This window comes from Zonotrichia albicollis, chromosome 21, assembly GCF_047830755.1.
Source record: "Zonotrichia albicollis isolate bZonAlb1 chromosome 21, bZonAlb1.hap1, whole genome shotgun sequence".
Classification (NCBI taxonomy): Eukaryota; Metazoa; Chordata; class Aves; order Passeriformes; family Passerellidae; genus Zonotrichia; species Zonotrichia albicollis.
Window position 1 is genome coordinate 7,397,865 of NC_133839.1, and position 17,136 is coordinate 7,415,000.

A 17,136-nucleotide genomic window follows, 5' to 3' on the forward strand; every position below is an offset into this window, starting at 1 on the left:
GCACAGGGGCAGGACCCTGCCAGCACCTGCTTCGTGCCACTGACAAAACAAACAGCTTTTCCATTTTCTGTCAGCAAAGCAGCACTGCATCTGTTCCAGTGACAGCTCCAGAGACCATCAGTGACACTGAACAACAACAGGAAATTAAATCAAAGAATTTGCAGAGGGATGCAGAGCTTTCCTTTCCCCCACAGGCTGCTGAGGCCTTTCCCTCTTCAGAGAAGCCAGGAAAGTGCAGGTCAGAGAAGCAGCCCAAGCCTCCAAAGCCTCCTCTGGCCATGCCTGTTCCCACAGAATGGGGGCTGAGGACAAGTTTTGCCTCTGGCCAAGTGAAGCCACAATCCAGGACGTGATTTGGCCCAAACTGCTGTATCCAAGGGAATACAGGATGAGTCCAAACTTCCTTTGCATTTGAGAAACCAGGGGAACCTTCTCACCCCCTCTGCACCCACTTCCATCAAATCCTTCCAAATGACAGCACAAAGAAGTTTCCAAAGAGCCACAATAAAACATTTTTCTTGAGAAGAATTGCATTTGTGCTTAGAATGAGAAGCAGCTCTGGGCTATTTGCTGTTCCTTAGGAGCCACTATTTTTTGCCACTAATCATTGCCATCTACTAGTTACTGTCATTAAAAAAACTCAAAAACCAAAACCTCACAGGAATGAGAAAATATAATGTTTATTAGAAGAAGACACCATGGTACATCAAGCTATAAAGAGATTCCTGACAGATGACGATTCTTTAAAAAATAAGAATAGAAACAAGACAACCACACTGGCCAGATTGAACAAACCTTAACACACAACAGCAGCTCCTGTGCAAGTCCAGGTGCAGGCAGCTGAGTAACCAAAAAGACTTATCAACATCAGAGGGACTGAGCAGTTACCAAAACAGCTGGGTTAAGCAGAAGAACAGCCTATAAAACCATTTATATTTATACACATATAAAAGGATAAAAACAATTCAAATTCAAGTAACTTTAGTCTTTAAGTTATGTTATATACAATTTTTTTATATATACTGGGAGAACTAAGGGCACGTATTTAACAAAAGGATTTTTAAAAGCCACAGTCCAGTTTATAATTACCAATTCCTAAATAATTTGGCAAGCATTAAATAATCAGATATATCCTAGATAAAAAGTGCATCAGCATGGTTAACTTTTACCTATTTACTTACATAAGTCAAAGCTCTGCATGATGGTTACAGCAAAGAGCAGAGCTGCAGCACTGGGAATGCCAGAGCTGCCCAGAAGGAATCACTGATATCATCAGAGATAAGGAGGAACAGGAGCCAAAATGCTCATCAGCCCACAGCTCCAAAATAGGTTTTATAAGAAGTTCAGCCTCCATTTCTGCATGTCACCCACACAAACAGCCTGGTGTGGCTGGAAGGGAACAGCACAGTGCAGGGTTTGCACAGAGCTGGGCAGTCCATGCAGGATTTTTTGTGTCACAGGATTTCACAAGATCCCTCAGTGAAAGAGTTTTGTTGCCAAGCAGATGATGAGGTACCATGGTCAGTGACACAGGGGGTCAGTCTCGAGCTCAAAGGGCCAACCAGTTCCTGTGTTTGAGTTCTCAGCACCAGACACCAGACAGGTACAGAAAAGCCCTGCAAGATGCTACACCCAGGTGTGCACAGAGCAGCCTCCTGCAGGAATCCCAGGGGAGCAGAGCCTGCAGCTCTCCCTTCGATTCAGAAGGACAACAGTGCTGTTTGCACTAAATGGACACAGTCAGGGCAGCACCTTCATTTCAGAGCCAGCCTGGTACCTAACAAAGTCTTTCAGTGATGGAGATGTGACATGTGCATTCATCTCTTCTAAAGAAAACCTTCTCAAACAGAGCTCTTAAAACAACCGTAGCAGCAAACCAGGAGAATAAAGGGTGGACAGGCCTATGCAAACCTACTCAGAGATTTTCTGAAGTGGTTTGTGCACATCTGGAAAAAAAAAAAAAAAAGGCAAAACAAGATAGGCATTACTGTTCTTTTTGTGACAGGGTTTGCCAACACCCTCAGAGCAGAGGTATCCCTGTTAATGCCACCAGGAGCCCTCACACAGGGGCAGGCAGGGCACAGAGCCAGCTTGGCTCCTCTCACACTGTGATCAGGAGGGCACCTGCAGCACACAACTTACCTGTCCTGCTCAGCTCTGCAGCACAACCCTCACAACACAGGCTCCAGCTGAGTGGAAAAGCAGCTCCTCACAAGCACTGAGAGTGGCACTGAGCTGCCCATGGCACAGACACAGCCTGGCCAGGCACGAAAGGCTGAGCCAGGGCTGGGATGGCTCTGCTGGCTGGGACAGCCACAGGGGCTGCTCTGAGCTCCCACCCCTCTGCCACCAGCCTTTCATGGTGCCAGCTGCTCAACCTTCCTTCCAAAAACAGGAAAGGATTACTAGAGTTTGCAAAGCTTTAGTATTTACAATGTCATCGCTTCTATTTCACTGACTGAATCAAGTCACTTCCACCAATACCTTAAAAATCAGTTTGCAGCTTCAACAAAGTTCACCTTTTAAACACAGCAGCATTTCTTCCAAATCTTTATGCTGCATTCTTTGAAGCATTCTCTTTTAGCTTTTCTTTGAAACCAGAAACTTGAGAAATAAAAGAGGTGAACATTGTTGTTCCTATGCATTAGATATTCACAGATCTGTTTGATTTTGTTCCTGAAATCCAGCAAAATTAATGGAAAAGCTTTAAATGATCTGAAAAACCTCCATTGTGGCTACAGACATGGCTGCAGCTGTATCAGCCTTCACCCTGGCACAGTTTGTGTTTTTATTCTGATGGAGAGGGTTGGAATGAGAGGGGTCCCTTCCAATTCAAACCAGTCTGTGTTTCCATATTTCCAATCCTTCAGCCTTGTTCTGGATATAGAGGAGAATGGATGATCCATCTTTCTAAGGTTAATAAAAGCCAACAGAGGGGGCTAAACTTTTTACATCTTAACTGAGCATGTATTTGCCAACAGGAACAGAAAACTACTGTATTATGGCAAAATAAAACAAGGCCCAGACGAGGCACTGCACCCAACTCAACTCTGAACTGCTCAAGTTTCAGTGCTGGTTTATGGGAACAGTCCTAGTCCTCTCTTCCTGCTGCCCATAAACCCCAAAGAAAATGGTTCAGTTTGCTCTTGACTTGGATGAGGCCACCTCTTTCACATCAAGAACTCTCAAGTCTAGGAAACACAATAATCTGAAGGATTAAGTGGCTGAATAAACACAAATTATTTAACACAATGGAATTCTCACATCCTGATTTGAAACAGGGCTAAAATATTTTGATTTCTCAGTGTATCCTGTTACCAGGTGTTCAGCACTGGCATTTACTCCAGCCAGGTCTGCCCTGCAGCACTGCTTCCTTACACAAAATATTTGGGAGGAATTAAAAGCAACAAACAGCAGCTTACAGAGTCCAAACTCTGAATGTCTCCATTGATGTCAAGTAAGCAAAAGATTAAACCATTAGTTCTGGTCATCTGCAACAGCAAATACATCTGAAATGTAGCAAGGTGGGAAAGAACAGAGGAGCTTTCTCAATGTTTTACCCATTTATCAGGGACCACAGAGTGCTGTGTGAAGGGGTTTGGTAAGATCTCTCCTTCCCCTTCCACACACACCAAACTAAATTACCACCAGTTTTCAATCCAAAAGGTCCCCAGAACACAACAGGCTCTGAAAAGCTCCCACACAGACACAAACCAGCAGTCTAAATATTCCCTCCATAAAGTTCCACCGAGTGACTTTGGGACAAACAGTCTGAGATGCCCTCTGGGTATCTGAGGAGAGCCTGAAGGATCCCAAAGGGCTTTGTGCTTCCTGCACTAAGCTGGGCGTGCAATGGCAGTGACAGTTGTGCAAACACTGTCCAGGCAAGGCTGCATTTCCCCTCTGCTTTCAGGAGTCCCCCACACTACCCCTCTCTGAGCAAGAAAAGCACATTTTGCAGTACAACAAGCCATAATTAGTCCACGTATGGAATAATGCACTTGGTGGCATTGTACAGACTCTTAAAAGGCTCTATCTGCAACACAGAGCAGCTTCAGGCTTGGTTTATCTCTGTGAAAGCAAATAAAACAATAATAATAGCATTAAATATAGGTCATAGCACCTTTGGCATTTTTGTCCAAATAGACTTCAACATAGGACGTGGGGACATAGCCCTCCTCATCTTCGTTCCTTCGGATCCGCGTCCACCCGTCCCCTTTGTCTTCTTCTATGACATAGAGCATCTCTCCTTCTGCTACAGAGATTGTTCCTTCATTCTGACCTGAAACACACAGCAACAGGCACTTCAGGCTGTGCTGCACAGCAGGAATCAGTAACTCAGACCATGGGTGGACACAGCTTTTGATGCATCACTGGCAGCCAGAACAGGAGCTTGTGATTCAGGAAGCAGCAGTGTGTACATAAAGAACCAGAAATGTGACCCTGACAGCAGAGATTTGGTTTTTTCTCTTGTAGAGTTCCTGTGCAACAGGAGAAAAATCCCTGTCTTGGTGCCTTTCTAAATAATCACACCTGATCCTCACTTGTCCTTTGGCTGTTTAAGGTTTAATGAAGGTTTCCCACTTGCCCTTGGAATATAAACTTGAAAAAGCCCAGTCAGAGTGTAGCCATGATATTTTCTGAAAAATCCTTTCCATGGGATGTGTTCTCCTGAAAAGCTGAGAGGCCTCAGGAACAAAATGTAAACAATGATTATGTGGTGCTGTGGAATGCAGCAGGTGGATCTGTGATTGGTCTCATGCAGTTGTTTCTAATTAATGGCCAATCACAGTCAGCTGGCTTGGACTCTGAGACACAAGCCTTTGCTATCATTCCTTCTTTTTCTATTCCTAGCCAGCCTTCTGATGAAATCCTTTCTTCTATTCTTTTAATATAGTTTTAATATAATATATATCATAAAATAATAAACCAAGCCTTCTGAAACACTGAGTCAGATCCTCATCTCTTCCCTCATCCTGGGACCCCTGTGAACACGGTCACAGTCAGAGAAATGAGGGTAAAGTTTGAGTGATACCTTCAAATGTATAGAGAGCTTTACACGTTCCTATGGTGGGTAGTGGTTCTTCATCATCAAACTCATCATCAAAGTCTGTTGCAGGTACTTTCATCTCAGTCTCCTGGCTTTGCTCTTCTGTGTAACTGCCATCGGGGCTGCTCAAGAGAGGAAAAACACAGCAACTATAGCAACCAACCTCAGCAGCAGAGAGAGCCACTCCGTCTCCAGGCTTGGGGCAAGGGGTGCAACTCCAGCTGGAGCAGCTCAGTGACTCCAGAGCTCGCTTGGAGCTGGCTAAGATACGTGAGAACCTTCATTTTTACCATTCAAAGCTGTAAAAACGCACTGGCTCACAGCAGTGAGCGAGGGGGCTGTCACACAGCTCATCACAGAAAGCAGCAATTTGAGGCTGCAGAGCCCCGGCTGTGCCTGCAGAGGCTCTGCTGAGCCCCAGCCCGTTCAGATACTGTACCTCTCCCTGTCCTGGGCACAGCTGTTCACTCCCGATGCGTTCTGTGCCTCGTAGACCCCGCTCTGGCGCCGGGGCTGCTCGCTCCGTGCCGGCAGCCGCCCCTCCACCTCCGCCAGCCAGCCCTGCCAGACAGACAGACAGACAGACAGTGTTCACCCTGTTCACCAGGCTACAGAGCACAGGCTGGTTTGTAAGCATGTTCATGTTTTCCTTTGAGTGGCAGTGGTCACTTGTTCAGATTCTGGATTGTCTTGCTGAAAAACATACTTATTGAAAATGCAACTATTTTTTGGCACTGGGTCCTGGAAACACCCTGAGAGAGAAGCAGGTAACAGCCAGCAGGAGATGATGCTGCTCTAGTCACAACCAAAATGCTGCTCTAGTCACAACCAAAAATAATGTGTGGCTGCTTAGAGCAGTCTGAGTGACACCAGAAACTCAGCAACTGCCGAATGCACAAGAACACAAGCTGGGGAAAATGAAAGAGCCACTGATTTCAAACAGGGAGGAAAGCAATGGATAGTAAAACCACATCTGAAATTAATGGGCTGTATCTGTTTATGTTCAAAGCATAATGTAGAAAGTGAAGTCTTTTCTCAGCTGTCTAATCCTTCTCATGTAATTATAATGGGCTTCGTATATTCCAAACACTCCCCTTCTGTTCTGGAGATTTTATATCACTAAGCAGCTTCTTGTTCATGGCAGACTATTCCTCAAAACATATTTCATTTGATGGCTTCTGTCTTGCTGTTAGTCTCTAAATGGTGCTTTGCATTTATGTCACTCTGATTTTCCACAGACATCTGTAACATGATGCTTCAATCTATTTAATTAATTAAATAAGCATCTGAAGCCCTCTGGGCAGTCCAGAGAGCACCACATTTTCTCTTCACCTCCACTTAGCACAATTTATTTCCTGTGGCAAATTTAACTGTGGGCTGACTGCCACAGGAGATGTTCGTGTTACACAAATCAGCTCAAAGACCCCAATTAATGCAAGTGCTCACATAGCCCTTGCCCTCACACACCAAAGTGCATCAACACATCTGGAAAAGCCAGGAAGGTCCTGCTCAGACCTGAGCATTTGCTGAGCTGCTTTTTACTGAAATATCTCTTGTCATACCTCGAATTTCTGCACTTCTAACCGCAGCTTTTCAATGTTCTGCCCCAGCTCTGCCAATCTGTGGTCCACACTCGCTGCATCTCCCATCTGGGGGTTCTTGATGTACACATCTTTCATCTTTGTTAAGGCATCTCTGAGGGACACAACAAAAACCAAACACATTTAGTGCAGCTGGGGGTAAATGCCTTTAGTAAACTGTCTGTTCTTCACTCTGAGGTTCAACCTAAGCTGTTACAAAGGGAACTGAGAACACCCAGATGGGGTTTTTGCCCTGTATAGAACCAGCCATTGAAAAAGGGCAGTAAAATGATTTGCCAGAAGAGAATTTACATTGTCAGAGATAAAAAACAGTGAGTTACCTACAACATGGGAAGATGTTTGATATTGATTTTTAGCCTGACACGGATTTTTATGTACTACAACAGTACCTACTTGCTCCCCTGGGCAAAATAATAACAATAAATCTCACAACCATTGCAATCTATGACAGCTCCAACTTCCTAGACTAATATCTTCCCAGTTTTCAGGGCATGGACAAACAGTTGAATCATTATCATCCATCATGGGCTGACCTCCAGTTGAGAAAGTGGAACAAAGATGTATCAATAACAGAAACGGAGGGCAAACAAGAAATTCTCACCCTGCCTGTTGCAGCTTGTCTTTAGCAACCCAAATAATCTGAAAGATATTTATTTGTTTCACACTGCTTAAAAGGAAGCTGGCTGCAGATGGTTTGTGTTTGCCACAGCACAGGGACAGACAGATGGACTTGAGGCTACAAAATGTGATCCCATGTCCGGCCGAGTCCCAGGGCAGCTCCTCTCAGCTGCTGATGGACATTTCAGAGCTGAAAATGGAATTGTGGCTGGTTTTAGCACAACTATTCAGATTTTCTCTAGGCATTAGCTGGTGGGAGAGAGGTTAATGAGAGTCCCAGGGCTCAAGTTAACACTCTTTATGCTTTAGAGTTTCCCACCAAACTCCTGACAATTGGAATCCTGTGCCTTTGCCTTGTGTGTGTGGAACTGGGAAAAAGAGTGGGTGGCAAGGAAGTGGGACTGCTCTGTGCCTGAAGCCCTAAGGGACAATGTTGCAAACATATGACTCACAATTATTACTGTTTGTTTAACTCTTATTTAACTGCTGGTGCTATTTTTCTCCATCATAAACTGTCTTCATTTAAACTTCACTCTGCTGCAATTCCATATCTGATTTTAGTGTTGGGTTACCTCAGAATCAATACAGAACAGAAAGAAAAACCTAAGTTTTTAACCACAGAAGAAAACACCAAAGCAATAAGAAATCATACAACCATGTGCAATTTTCTTTTCTTATCCATGACAGAAAATATAAAGGAGAAATTCTGGGTTAGTAGGCAAAATAAATAGGTTCTTGAAAGCAAGCTGACACAAAATGTAGGCACATGTGTACAAATGCAAAACAGTATTTAGGAAGAGACCAGTCTTGAAATCCTCCAGGGAAGAAAAGTTCTGTGTCTCACAAACAAAACACACTGAATCTTTAATGCAACTACAGAATGTGAACAAACACAAAGCACAAATACAGGCTGCCAGAATCAATTAAAACTGTGTAGCTAAAATAGCCTTATTCTCAGCCAGAATGATACATGCAGCCTTGTAGAAAAAGCATTCACAGAAGCACAGGAATCATTATCTTCCTGCTTCCAGGAAATCTCAGCTACAGATCAGGCTTTGGATGATGCCATCATGTCAAAACAGCCTCTCCTGCTGGGATGTACCCAGATCCATCACACACAGGGGCTCTGCTCAGTGTGATTTCACTTTTCATTGCAGGGGTTTGACTCACCTTGAATCCATCTCCTTCTGAATGTCCCTGTTCAGTTCATCGACCTTCTGCTGAAGCTTCTTCCTTCTTTGCTCAGGTGGGAGATTGCTGAAGTCTTCTGGGCCTGCTCCCTGCACAGAGTGGAATGGAGGGTGGGGGGATAAGGAAAAAAATTAACAATGAGAGTCTGAAAGAATCCTTTGGAATTGCATTTTGAAAGCAGCTCACAAAAACCTGTGCAAAATCACAGTGGTCTGAAGCATTGTTCTCGTTTGTAGTGTGTTATCAGTCCCTGAATGGTGAAGAACCTGGATGCCCTCAAAATGATCCCAGGAACATCCTGCTTCCCTAACAGTGCCTAATGGAAGATCAGCTGGAGAATTCCAGAATTCAACAGCAAAGATGAGAAATTATTTTTATCTACAGTTTTATCATCAATTTTTTTTTAACAGAGCTCCCTTCTCATGGAAAGCTGATCCTTCCTGCCTTCTTTCACTCAGCTACAAACAGCATTCCTATAAAAGCAGTTCCTGGCTTTTATTCCCATGCCACAATTGCACTTTTCCTGTGCACTGCTGACTGACTGCTGGTCCAACACAGTTCATTTATGTCAGGGCTCTCCTGAACACACCAAGCATTACACAACAAGAGGCATTCCCCACTGGACTCTGCAATTTAAAAAACATGCTGCTTACTTTCCAGGGTCCACATTCCACGCCAAAGTCTCTCAGTTTTTCCTCTCTCACTTGTACTCACATAAAAACCAGAAGTTATATCAAAGCCATGGAATCAGTCAGTTTGAAATTATAACCAAAGGAAAAAAAAATAAAAAGTGAAGACCACAGTGGTTACCTTTGTGTGATTCTGCTTGAAAACCCCTTTTCTGCCTTCTGCTATGTCTCCTCTTGATTGCCTCCATTTGATATAGCAGATAGATGACACATAAAATACATCCACACTCTTTTCTTCACAGTAACACCTATTTTTGTCTTGCCAGAAGGCAATGGAGGCAGATTGGGTGGGCTATACTGAACACATTAATACTGATTAGTTGCACCAGAAAGGAGTGAGGTTCCTTTGCATGAGCTTGAATTTGGGAAGGTTTTGCTCATTTTGGCTTTTGCTCACTCCCTGTCCCATTTCTAAGGGGGAATATGGGAGATAGAAGGGTAAAACCACAAAGTTGAGTAACCAAATTCAGTGAGCTGATGGACCACTGAGAGCCTTGAGCAGGGCTGGGCCATCAGTCTGCTAAAAGTCCAAATTTCCCTCTGAGGAGAGGGATTTAGAGGAGAGACAAGCTGCTCACTAGACCTTGGCTCTGTACTGAATGTGCTGGGACACTCTGACTTTCTCCTGCAGCTGCTGCTCAAAACCAAAGTCTGGAGTGTCAGAGGGCTGGAGGACAGCCACACACAGGTCCCCTTCTCCTCCATCCCAAAGTCACAGAGCAGGCCTGAGCAAACTGCTGTACTGACTGTCAGCCAAAGATGGCATGTGCTTCTAGTGAAGCCTTGATCAGCTCTGCAATAATACTTAAAACTCCATTTGTGAGACAATGAGAAAGCAAATTTTAAACAAATTACTAAGAAAGTTATGCTGATTCTGAAACTTTCCCCACACGGAGTCCTACCAGTGCTTACATTACTTGATGTGCCTGGTAGAGGAGAGATCTATTTTAATTTATTCTTTAACATTTAGATTTTGCTTGACAGCAACTCCCACATCACAACAGATATGAGAGTGATTAGATCTATTTTATGGATAATCTACACTAAAGCCACACACATCTTTTAAAGGCAAAGCATCTGGAGGCAGCTTTGTAAACAAACAAGCACTTACAGGAAAATCCAGATAACATTCTGACATACCCTCCTCATTTCTAAGCAGAAGAGACAGGCTTGAAAATATCCCCAGCTGTACATTAGTGCAATGCAACAGAGTGAAATTTGGGAAAGCATCATTTTGGTATCTCATTTTTGATTCTTCAAGTTGATTGAAGAGTTCTGAGCTGGACTAAATCCAGCAGCTTGGCTCACAATGCTTCAGACCAAGGCAGGAGTTGATGGAGCTGCCCCCAAGGCTGGGAGGTGATCTCACTCCAGCTTTAGGCTCTGCTCAGGAATTTCCCATCAGAACCTGCAGCCCCTGCTCCAAAAAGGAGAGTCAAGAGCAGTTTTTGCACATGCTGGGCACATTTCATGCTCTCAAGCACAAACACACCTGGGCGACCTCTCAAGCTGTGGACATTGCCTACGCTTTTAGAAATGCTGCAGCAGTGAGGTGAGGGGAAAGCTGTGCTATTTCTGGTGTGCTGCTCACAAGGTGTCCTTGCAGAAAGAGATTGAGTTAGGATTCAAATTGCCCAAGATGAAGGACTGTGAAAACAGAGCCTTCCAGAGTTTCTGCACTGAAGCTACATGTGAGAACAGGAGCATTCTCAGCCCCAGTTTTGGCTCTTGCATAGTGAGGATCCAAGAGGAGATTTTAAAAAGCTGCTTTTCTTCATCTGAGGGGAAAATGGATCTCAGCCCTCCCTGCACATCTTTCCAATTTCTGCATTCCCAGGGAAAGGCCATGTCAGCCATTTTTGGAGGATTTATTCCTACATGCAAAGGCTTAACTCAGTTACACAGCACACTAGCACTGTGACCAAGAAAATGAGTGAAAATCTGCTATAAATGCAGTGGACTCCCAGGACAGTGGCTTGGCAACATCCAAAAGAAGGTTTGCACATACTCCAGGCACTCCCATCATTCCTCAGACCCACCACAGGTCTTCAACCTTGTTAAAGGAGCCCAAGAAAGTCACTGTGCTACCAGAGCAGCAGCAGGACCCAAAACTGCCAGGGATGCTCCAGGCCCAGCTCTGGTGGCCTATGATGAGCTGGATGAGCTGCCATGAGCAGAAGAGGCCCACAATGATGTGTCCAAGCACAAGATAAATGTAGAATCCCAGAACAGTTTGTGTTGGAGGGGATCTTAAAGCTCATCTTGTTCCAACCCCTCTGCCATGGCAGGGACACTTTCCATTATCCCAGGTGGCTCCAAACCCTGCCCAACCTGGCCTTGGGCACTGCCAGGGATGCAGGGGCAGCCACAGCTGCTCTGGGCACCTGTGCCAGGGCCTGCCCACCCTCACAGGGAAGGGAAAGAGCACCCAAAGGCACAAACTGGTGAGGAATAAGAGAACCTGGAAGCTGACACAGCTTAGGTGAGGTCCCCAGATGCCCTCAGTGCCTCGTGCGTTTGCACAAGGTGGGGCAGCAAACCAGGCACATTCTGCTGCTGAGGGGCTCTCCAGGGCCAAAGGAATGTGGCCAAGCTGTGGGACACAGCAAGGTGTGGAGTGTCTCAAGCAAAACAGTACCTTGTGCATGGAGTTCAGGAATTTGCTTTCCCAGCTCTGTTCACCCCTTCCCTTTCCAGCTCTGTAACATCTTTATCTTACCATAGTTCAGGTAACATTCCCAGCTGCATCCAAGATGGAATTTAGGATTCACACAGACTCATATCTCTCAATTTGCAAAGTCAAATCAGATTGAGTTAACCTTGTTAAGGTTAAGGTTTACAGAACTTTAATTAATGTCATTATTGGTTATTCTGAAGAACTACATAGGGCTGTAAAATGTAGGTGATAATGATGCAGATTTCCAGTAATACTGGACATGGAGAGCAAACTTTGCAGCTACTTTATACAGAAAGACATGCATGGCTCTCTGGAAAAAAGTCCAGCAAGCACAGACACCTTTATTTTAATTTTTTCCCCTTCTTTTAATGTTTTAATGTATACTTATACAGTAGCAGAATTACTCAATACTGTTTTTCTACATTTTCATAGCCCTAGATTATAAAAGTGAAAACTAAACTATATATTAGAGTTAATTTTTTAGCAGCTTATTAGAAGACTGAATTCTGATCACCTCTATTAGACTCCAGACCTGTGTATTCAGATTTATCTGATAAATGTCAAAAAAAGCAAACACAAAGAAGAAACAAATTTAACAGTTAATTTCAGTGGCATGTCACATGTGGCACAGTGCACATTAAACACACACAGGAAATTGTGATTAAAACACAGGACAGGCATGCTGTAAATGTGCTTACCAGCTTGAGAGAAAGCTTCATGTAAAATTGGAGAGATACAGGGTGGGGGGAGAGAGAGAAAAAACAACAATGCATCAGTAGAAGAGGAACTTTTTGAGGTTGATGTTACAATAAAATGACACAATCCCCTTGCTGTTGGAAGGCAAAATGGGTCACACTAACAGATCTGTGCAAAAGTTCACAAGATGGGCTTGGGCAGCTGCCATGACCTGGCCAGAAATGGGAATGGGAAGTGCAGGACCTGGGCACAGGTGAGATCAGACCTGGACTGACTGACAACAGCTACACCAACAACACTGGGAGTTCCCATCCCAGCACTGAGGTGGAAAAACTCACAGCTGGCAAATGCATGGGTGTCACTTGAGACCAAAAATGTGCTGAAATGCATCAGCCACTCCATGGAAGGGCTCTGGGGGGGTCAGCCCTGAGCCAAACCTCAGAAAGAAGAGAGGAGCAGCTCCAGCAGTACCCAGCACCATGGACCTCCAGGGAATGCCTGGTTCTTGGCTTCAGCCAAAGGACAACAGCCCTGGACTGTCCCTGTGGACTGCAGAGTGCTACCCAGGCAGGCACAGAAAGCCATTTCACATTCTTGGACAATTCAGAAATAAATACTCAGACTCAAACGTACTCTGGCCTTAGTCGGACAAGGTCAGGCCCAAGGAGGAGGAAAAAAACCATCTATTCTCTTGACACCAAACTGGTTCTATGACAGCATGGTAAGACATTATTCAACCTCCTTAAATGATATACATGATCTAATTCTTCAGAAGTTACCACATTTCCTGGGACAGAGCCCAAATATTATCTTTTAGTTACTCTGGGAAAGCAGGACTGAAAGCAGAGTGTGCCCATGGGGCAGAGCCTGCCTTGCCTCACCTGCACACAGCCCTGGGCAGGTGCCCCAGGAGCTCCCAGGTGAACAACTGTGCCTGGCACACAATCACCAAAATTCCCAAAGCCTCTTCCATCACTGCAAAATGACAGAGCAGCTGCAGCTCAGAGATTTCCAAGAGATAGGGGGACTGACAGTGCTCAGTTCTGTGCCAAGCACAAGGGAGCTGCTGCTCAGCATCTAAAGCCAGATAGAAAAGGAGAATCCAAACTCCACCCAGCCTCCTCCTCCTCCTCCAGCAAGGGGCACTGAGCTGCCTGCCAGCTCTTGGGGCAGTTGTGAAATGCTCCAGCTACCCAACAATCTCGAGGTGCATAAAAGCACAGACTCCGTGTTAGCAACAGCTGGAAGGTAAAAGCTGGAAAATGCCTCTCTCCAGGCAAGGATTTGTGCTGCCAGACTTGAGAACCTCTTTCCATTCAAGTTCTCTGTCACTACCAACAGCTCCTGGCAACGTGAGCTCAAACAGATGCTCCATTTCTAGCAAAAACACAGTTCAATAGGATGGGATTTAAAATAAAGGCTCCACACCTCTCATGGGCAGCTGATTTAAGAAATACACTTTTTTTTCCCAAAATAAAAATTCCCATTAGTTACCAGGATTTTTACAGCAACACATGCCAGCCATTCAAGGCAAATAAATGATCTTGAAATAACAATGAAATGCTGCATGTGAACTGACCCTTCAGTGACAAGGCAGCAGTAACACTTCCCTCTGCAGTCCAGTCCATTAGGGAACAAACACATGATAATAATCACAGTGCCATGAAGAAATTCACCCTCTGAGCTAAAGAGGCCATTAAAAAAATAAAGCAAACAAAACCAATCCATTGGAGAGAGCAATCATAGAAGGAGAAAGAATGGTCTGAAGAAATTCAGCGTAGGCAGCTTGTGTTTGCATCATTGCTTTAGCACTCCTGTGAACTTTAGCATAGACATGATCAGCACAAATTGAGATTCTTGTACATAGATACAGACAAGACTCATGGTGCAGAATAAATATTTACCTATGAAGCACTCTAAAAAGGCACAAATGTATGCTACATGCTCTAGTGGCTAAACACTACTCACTCTAAAGGCACTAAATACTGCGGAGAATCATCTGCATCAAGGCTATTCTTTTGCTGCAAATTCAGCAAATTTGAAAGGGATTACAGACACTGTATGCCCAATTCTTTTGCTGTTAAGTATGACAAAAATAGAGAACTTATTAATAGCATTTCCAAATAGTATATCAGGGATTGTTATAACCAGTATAAATAAAGCAGTTCATAGGCTGGAAACAATGAAATGCTGAAATAAGTCATGTTCACAGTTTTCCGTTTCTGAAATTTATTGGTAATTTTACATGACAGTGATTCAGTTTCTATAAACAAACATAAGCAGATTGAAAATAAATCTGCATTAAACACTACATAACTACTTTTGCCCATTCTATTGGCTTTTCACAGCTAGAAACTTGCTCTCAGCTCCTGGGAGAACAAAGGAGTTTTCCCCCCGAATGATCAAGTAAGTTACATTTCCTTGAAATGAGCAAATGTGTTCCAAGCTGTCAATTTAAACCAAGCCTAGCTTAGTCTTGCAGGGAAAATAATGAAGAGTCTAAGAGCCACAAGCTTCAATAACACATGAGAGCATGAAAGCCAGCAGGTCCATGTGTTATTGGACAGTCACGGCCACTAACCTCACTTACAGAAAACAGGGTTGAAATAAATCACTGGACTTCCATACATACAACCAAGAGGTAATTTTTTGGTGGTTTTTTTTTTTTTTTTTTTTTAGTGGCCCTGTAACAATCTCCCCATGCTCTGCTTTGTCCAAGTAGCAGATTTAGATGTCACATATCTTGATTCCATGAACTATCATCATTATAGACAGCTCACAGAAGCTTCCAAAGGCTCTAGGGAATGCTTCACAACCAAGGCACAGAATTCCTGTCCATCAGGGCTCGTGATGCTCAAGACTGCATTCGTTAAACAATTTAAAATAAATGCGCAGAACCTGTTCACAACACTTTGAATTTCACAGGTCCAGCTATTTTAATGGTGCCAATTTCAGCATTTCCAGGACTAGCAGACATTATCTTTCCTGCACATCACACTGTAAGCTGCCACTTGCCTCCCACCAAATTTTCCTCGGCTCTTTTCCAAAGCACATTCCCACAGCACACTGGGGCCGGCGTTGTAAGTGGGGTTAGCGACTGTGTAGCAACAGTATGGGCTGATCACACCATACTCAAGACTTACAACATATTCCCTAGCCTCAACGGCACACGTGGGTGTCCCTAAAGTCCTCTTCATGAGTTCTTTGTGAATATACAAAGACTGTGTCTGCTGGTGAGTCAGCAAGAGAAAACACACATTGGTTACACCGGGGATGAGCGCGGCACCTCTGCGTTCACTGCTTCTACAGCAAAAGGCAGCTTGGTGTTTGAGTACCCTCAAAGGGCAGAGTGGGAGCCTCCGGGGAGCCAGGTGGATTTTAAGAGATCAGCATGCTCAGAGAGATCAGAAAACGTGGTATTTTTAAATGCTTGTTTAAATACCAAGGTCAGAAGGCATCTCTCTCAGTGCTAGAACAAATCATGGATTTAATGACCCCACCCGCCAAAAAGTCCCGGTCCCGGTGTTGGCACAGAGAGCCTTTGGAACAAGGGTTCCCAGGGCAGGGAGCAGGGCAGGCTGCAGAAGGGGTGGTTTGCTTGCTGCCTCTGCGTGCTCACAGAACAACAAAATACTGATCAGTGGGGCAGATTCAGAGCTGGGTGTCGAGGGACAGGAGTGCACAGAGTGTCAGAGGGGACGGGCAGGGAGGGACACAGTAACGGGTGCAATGGAAATAAAATCACATTGTAATGAAGTCAACAACTTCCACTAGAAAGGAAACCACAAAATTTCCTCCGTGTGCTTTATGGAACTTGGATGCTGGCAGCAATGCCTGCCCCAGCTCCCAGACCATCCTCCCAGCTCAGGCTCTGGGGAGAGGGAGGAAAGCCAAGTCCAGCACTTGGAGTCATTCAAAGGTGTAAGTTCTACCCCTGGATGTTGTTAGTTTGGAGGATTGCACTTTTTAAAAAATGGTGCTGATGTTACTGCTGCTGCAGCAATAAAATTAAAGAACACAAAATTAATACCAACCAGCAGAATACTGAGCTTCCTTTGTCCTCAAAATGGAATTAGAAAAAGCAGAGCAAGCATAAATGAAATTATAAGTTATGTAACGGGTTCCTCTTTCTTTGTGCTCTTCTGGCTTTAACTTCCCTAAAGAGATGAAGTTGATTTGAAGTGCTACACTAATTTTATGGTGTCTTTAAAAGCAGCTATTAGAAAAAACACAAAAAATGTATGACAGTTTTCCCCTTCTCCTAGCTCTGATCCATAATAAGTGCTCTAACAGTTTTATGGTATTCTCTATAATGGACATTTCTGCTGCTGGGGTTAGAAGAAAAAACCTTTGAGGGAAATTCAAAAATGTGATTAGAAAACCATAGACCCTGACAAGAGTCAGCACCTAAATATTTAAATTTTTTTTTTAACAGACTAGGATTTCATATTGGCAGTGACCACTGATACTGGTATTGGTGCCTCCACACTAACCTTGCATCTGTTGTGAATTGTTCAGGCATCTGTTTCCTTCCATGAAAACAAGATTCATTGGATTTTTGGTTTGGAAGCAAAATTAAAACCAGACTGGGCACAGAACATATCATAGCTAATT

The 17,136-nt window shown here is 44.1% G+C and overlaps 1 protein-coding gene across 50 annotated transcripts in view; it reads right to left on the reverse strand.

The window, feature by feature from the left end:
* Positions 1 to 17,136, reverse strand: part of FNBP1 (formin binding protein 1) — a 96,461-nt gene that overhangs the window by 6,745 nt on the left and 72,580 nt on the right. For 8 of the 50 annotated variants that reach the window (XM_074556387.1, XM_074556368.1, XM_074556364.1 and 5 more), the window contains 9 exons: positions 15,666 to 15,752; positions 12,525 to 12,539; positions 12,341 to 12,376; positions 8,440 to 8,549; positions 6,613 to 6,745; positions 5,490 to 5,611; positions 5,036 to 5,175; positions 4,124 to 4,282; positions 665 to 1,946 (listed from right to left, as the gene is read on the reverse strand). In XM_074556387.1, the coding sequence (XP_074412488.1) occupies positions 1,912 to 1,946; positions 4,124 to 4,282; positions 5,036 to 5,175; positions 5,490 to 5,611; positions 6,613 to 6,745; positions 8,440 to 8,549; positions 12,341 to 12,376; positions 12,525 to 12,539; positions 15,666 to 15,752 (837 nt within the window). In that variant the 3' untranslated portion in view covers positions 665 to 1,911. The other 42 variants (XM_074556401.1, XM_074556390.1, XM_074556384.1 and 39 more) reach the window with 16 other exon arrangements.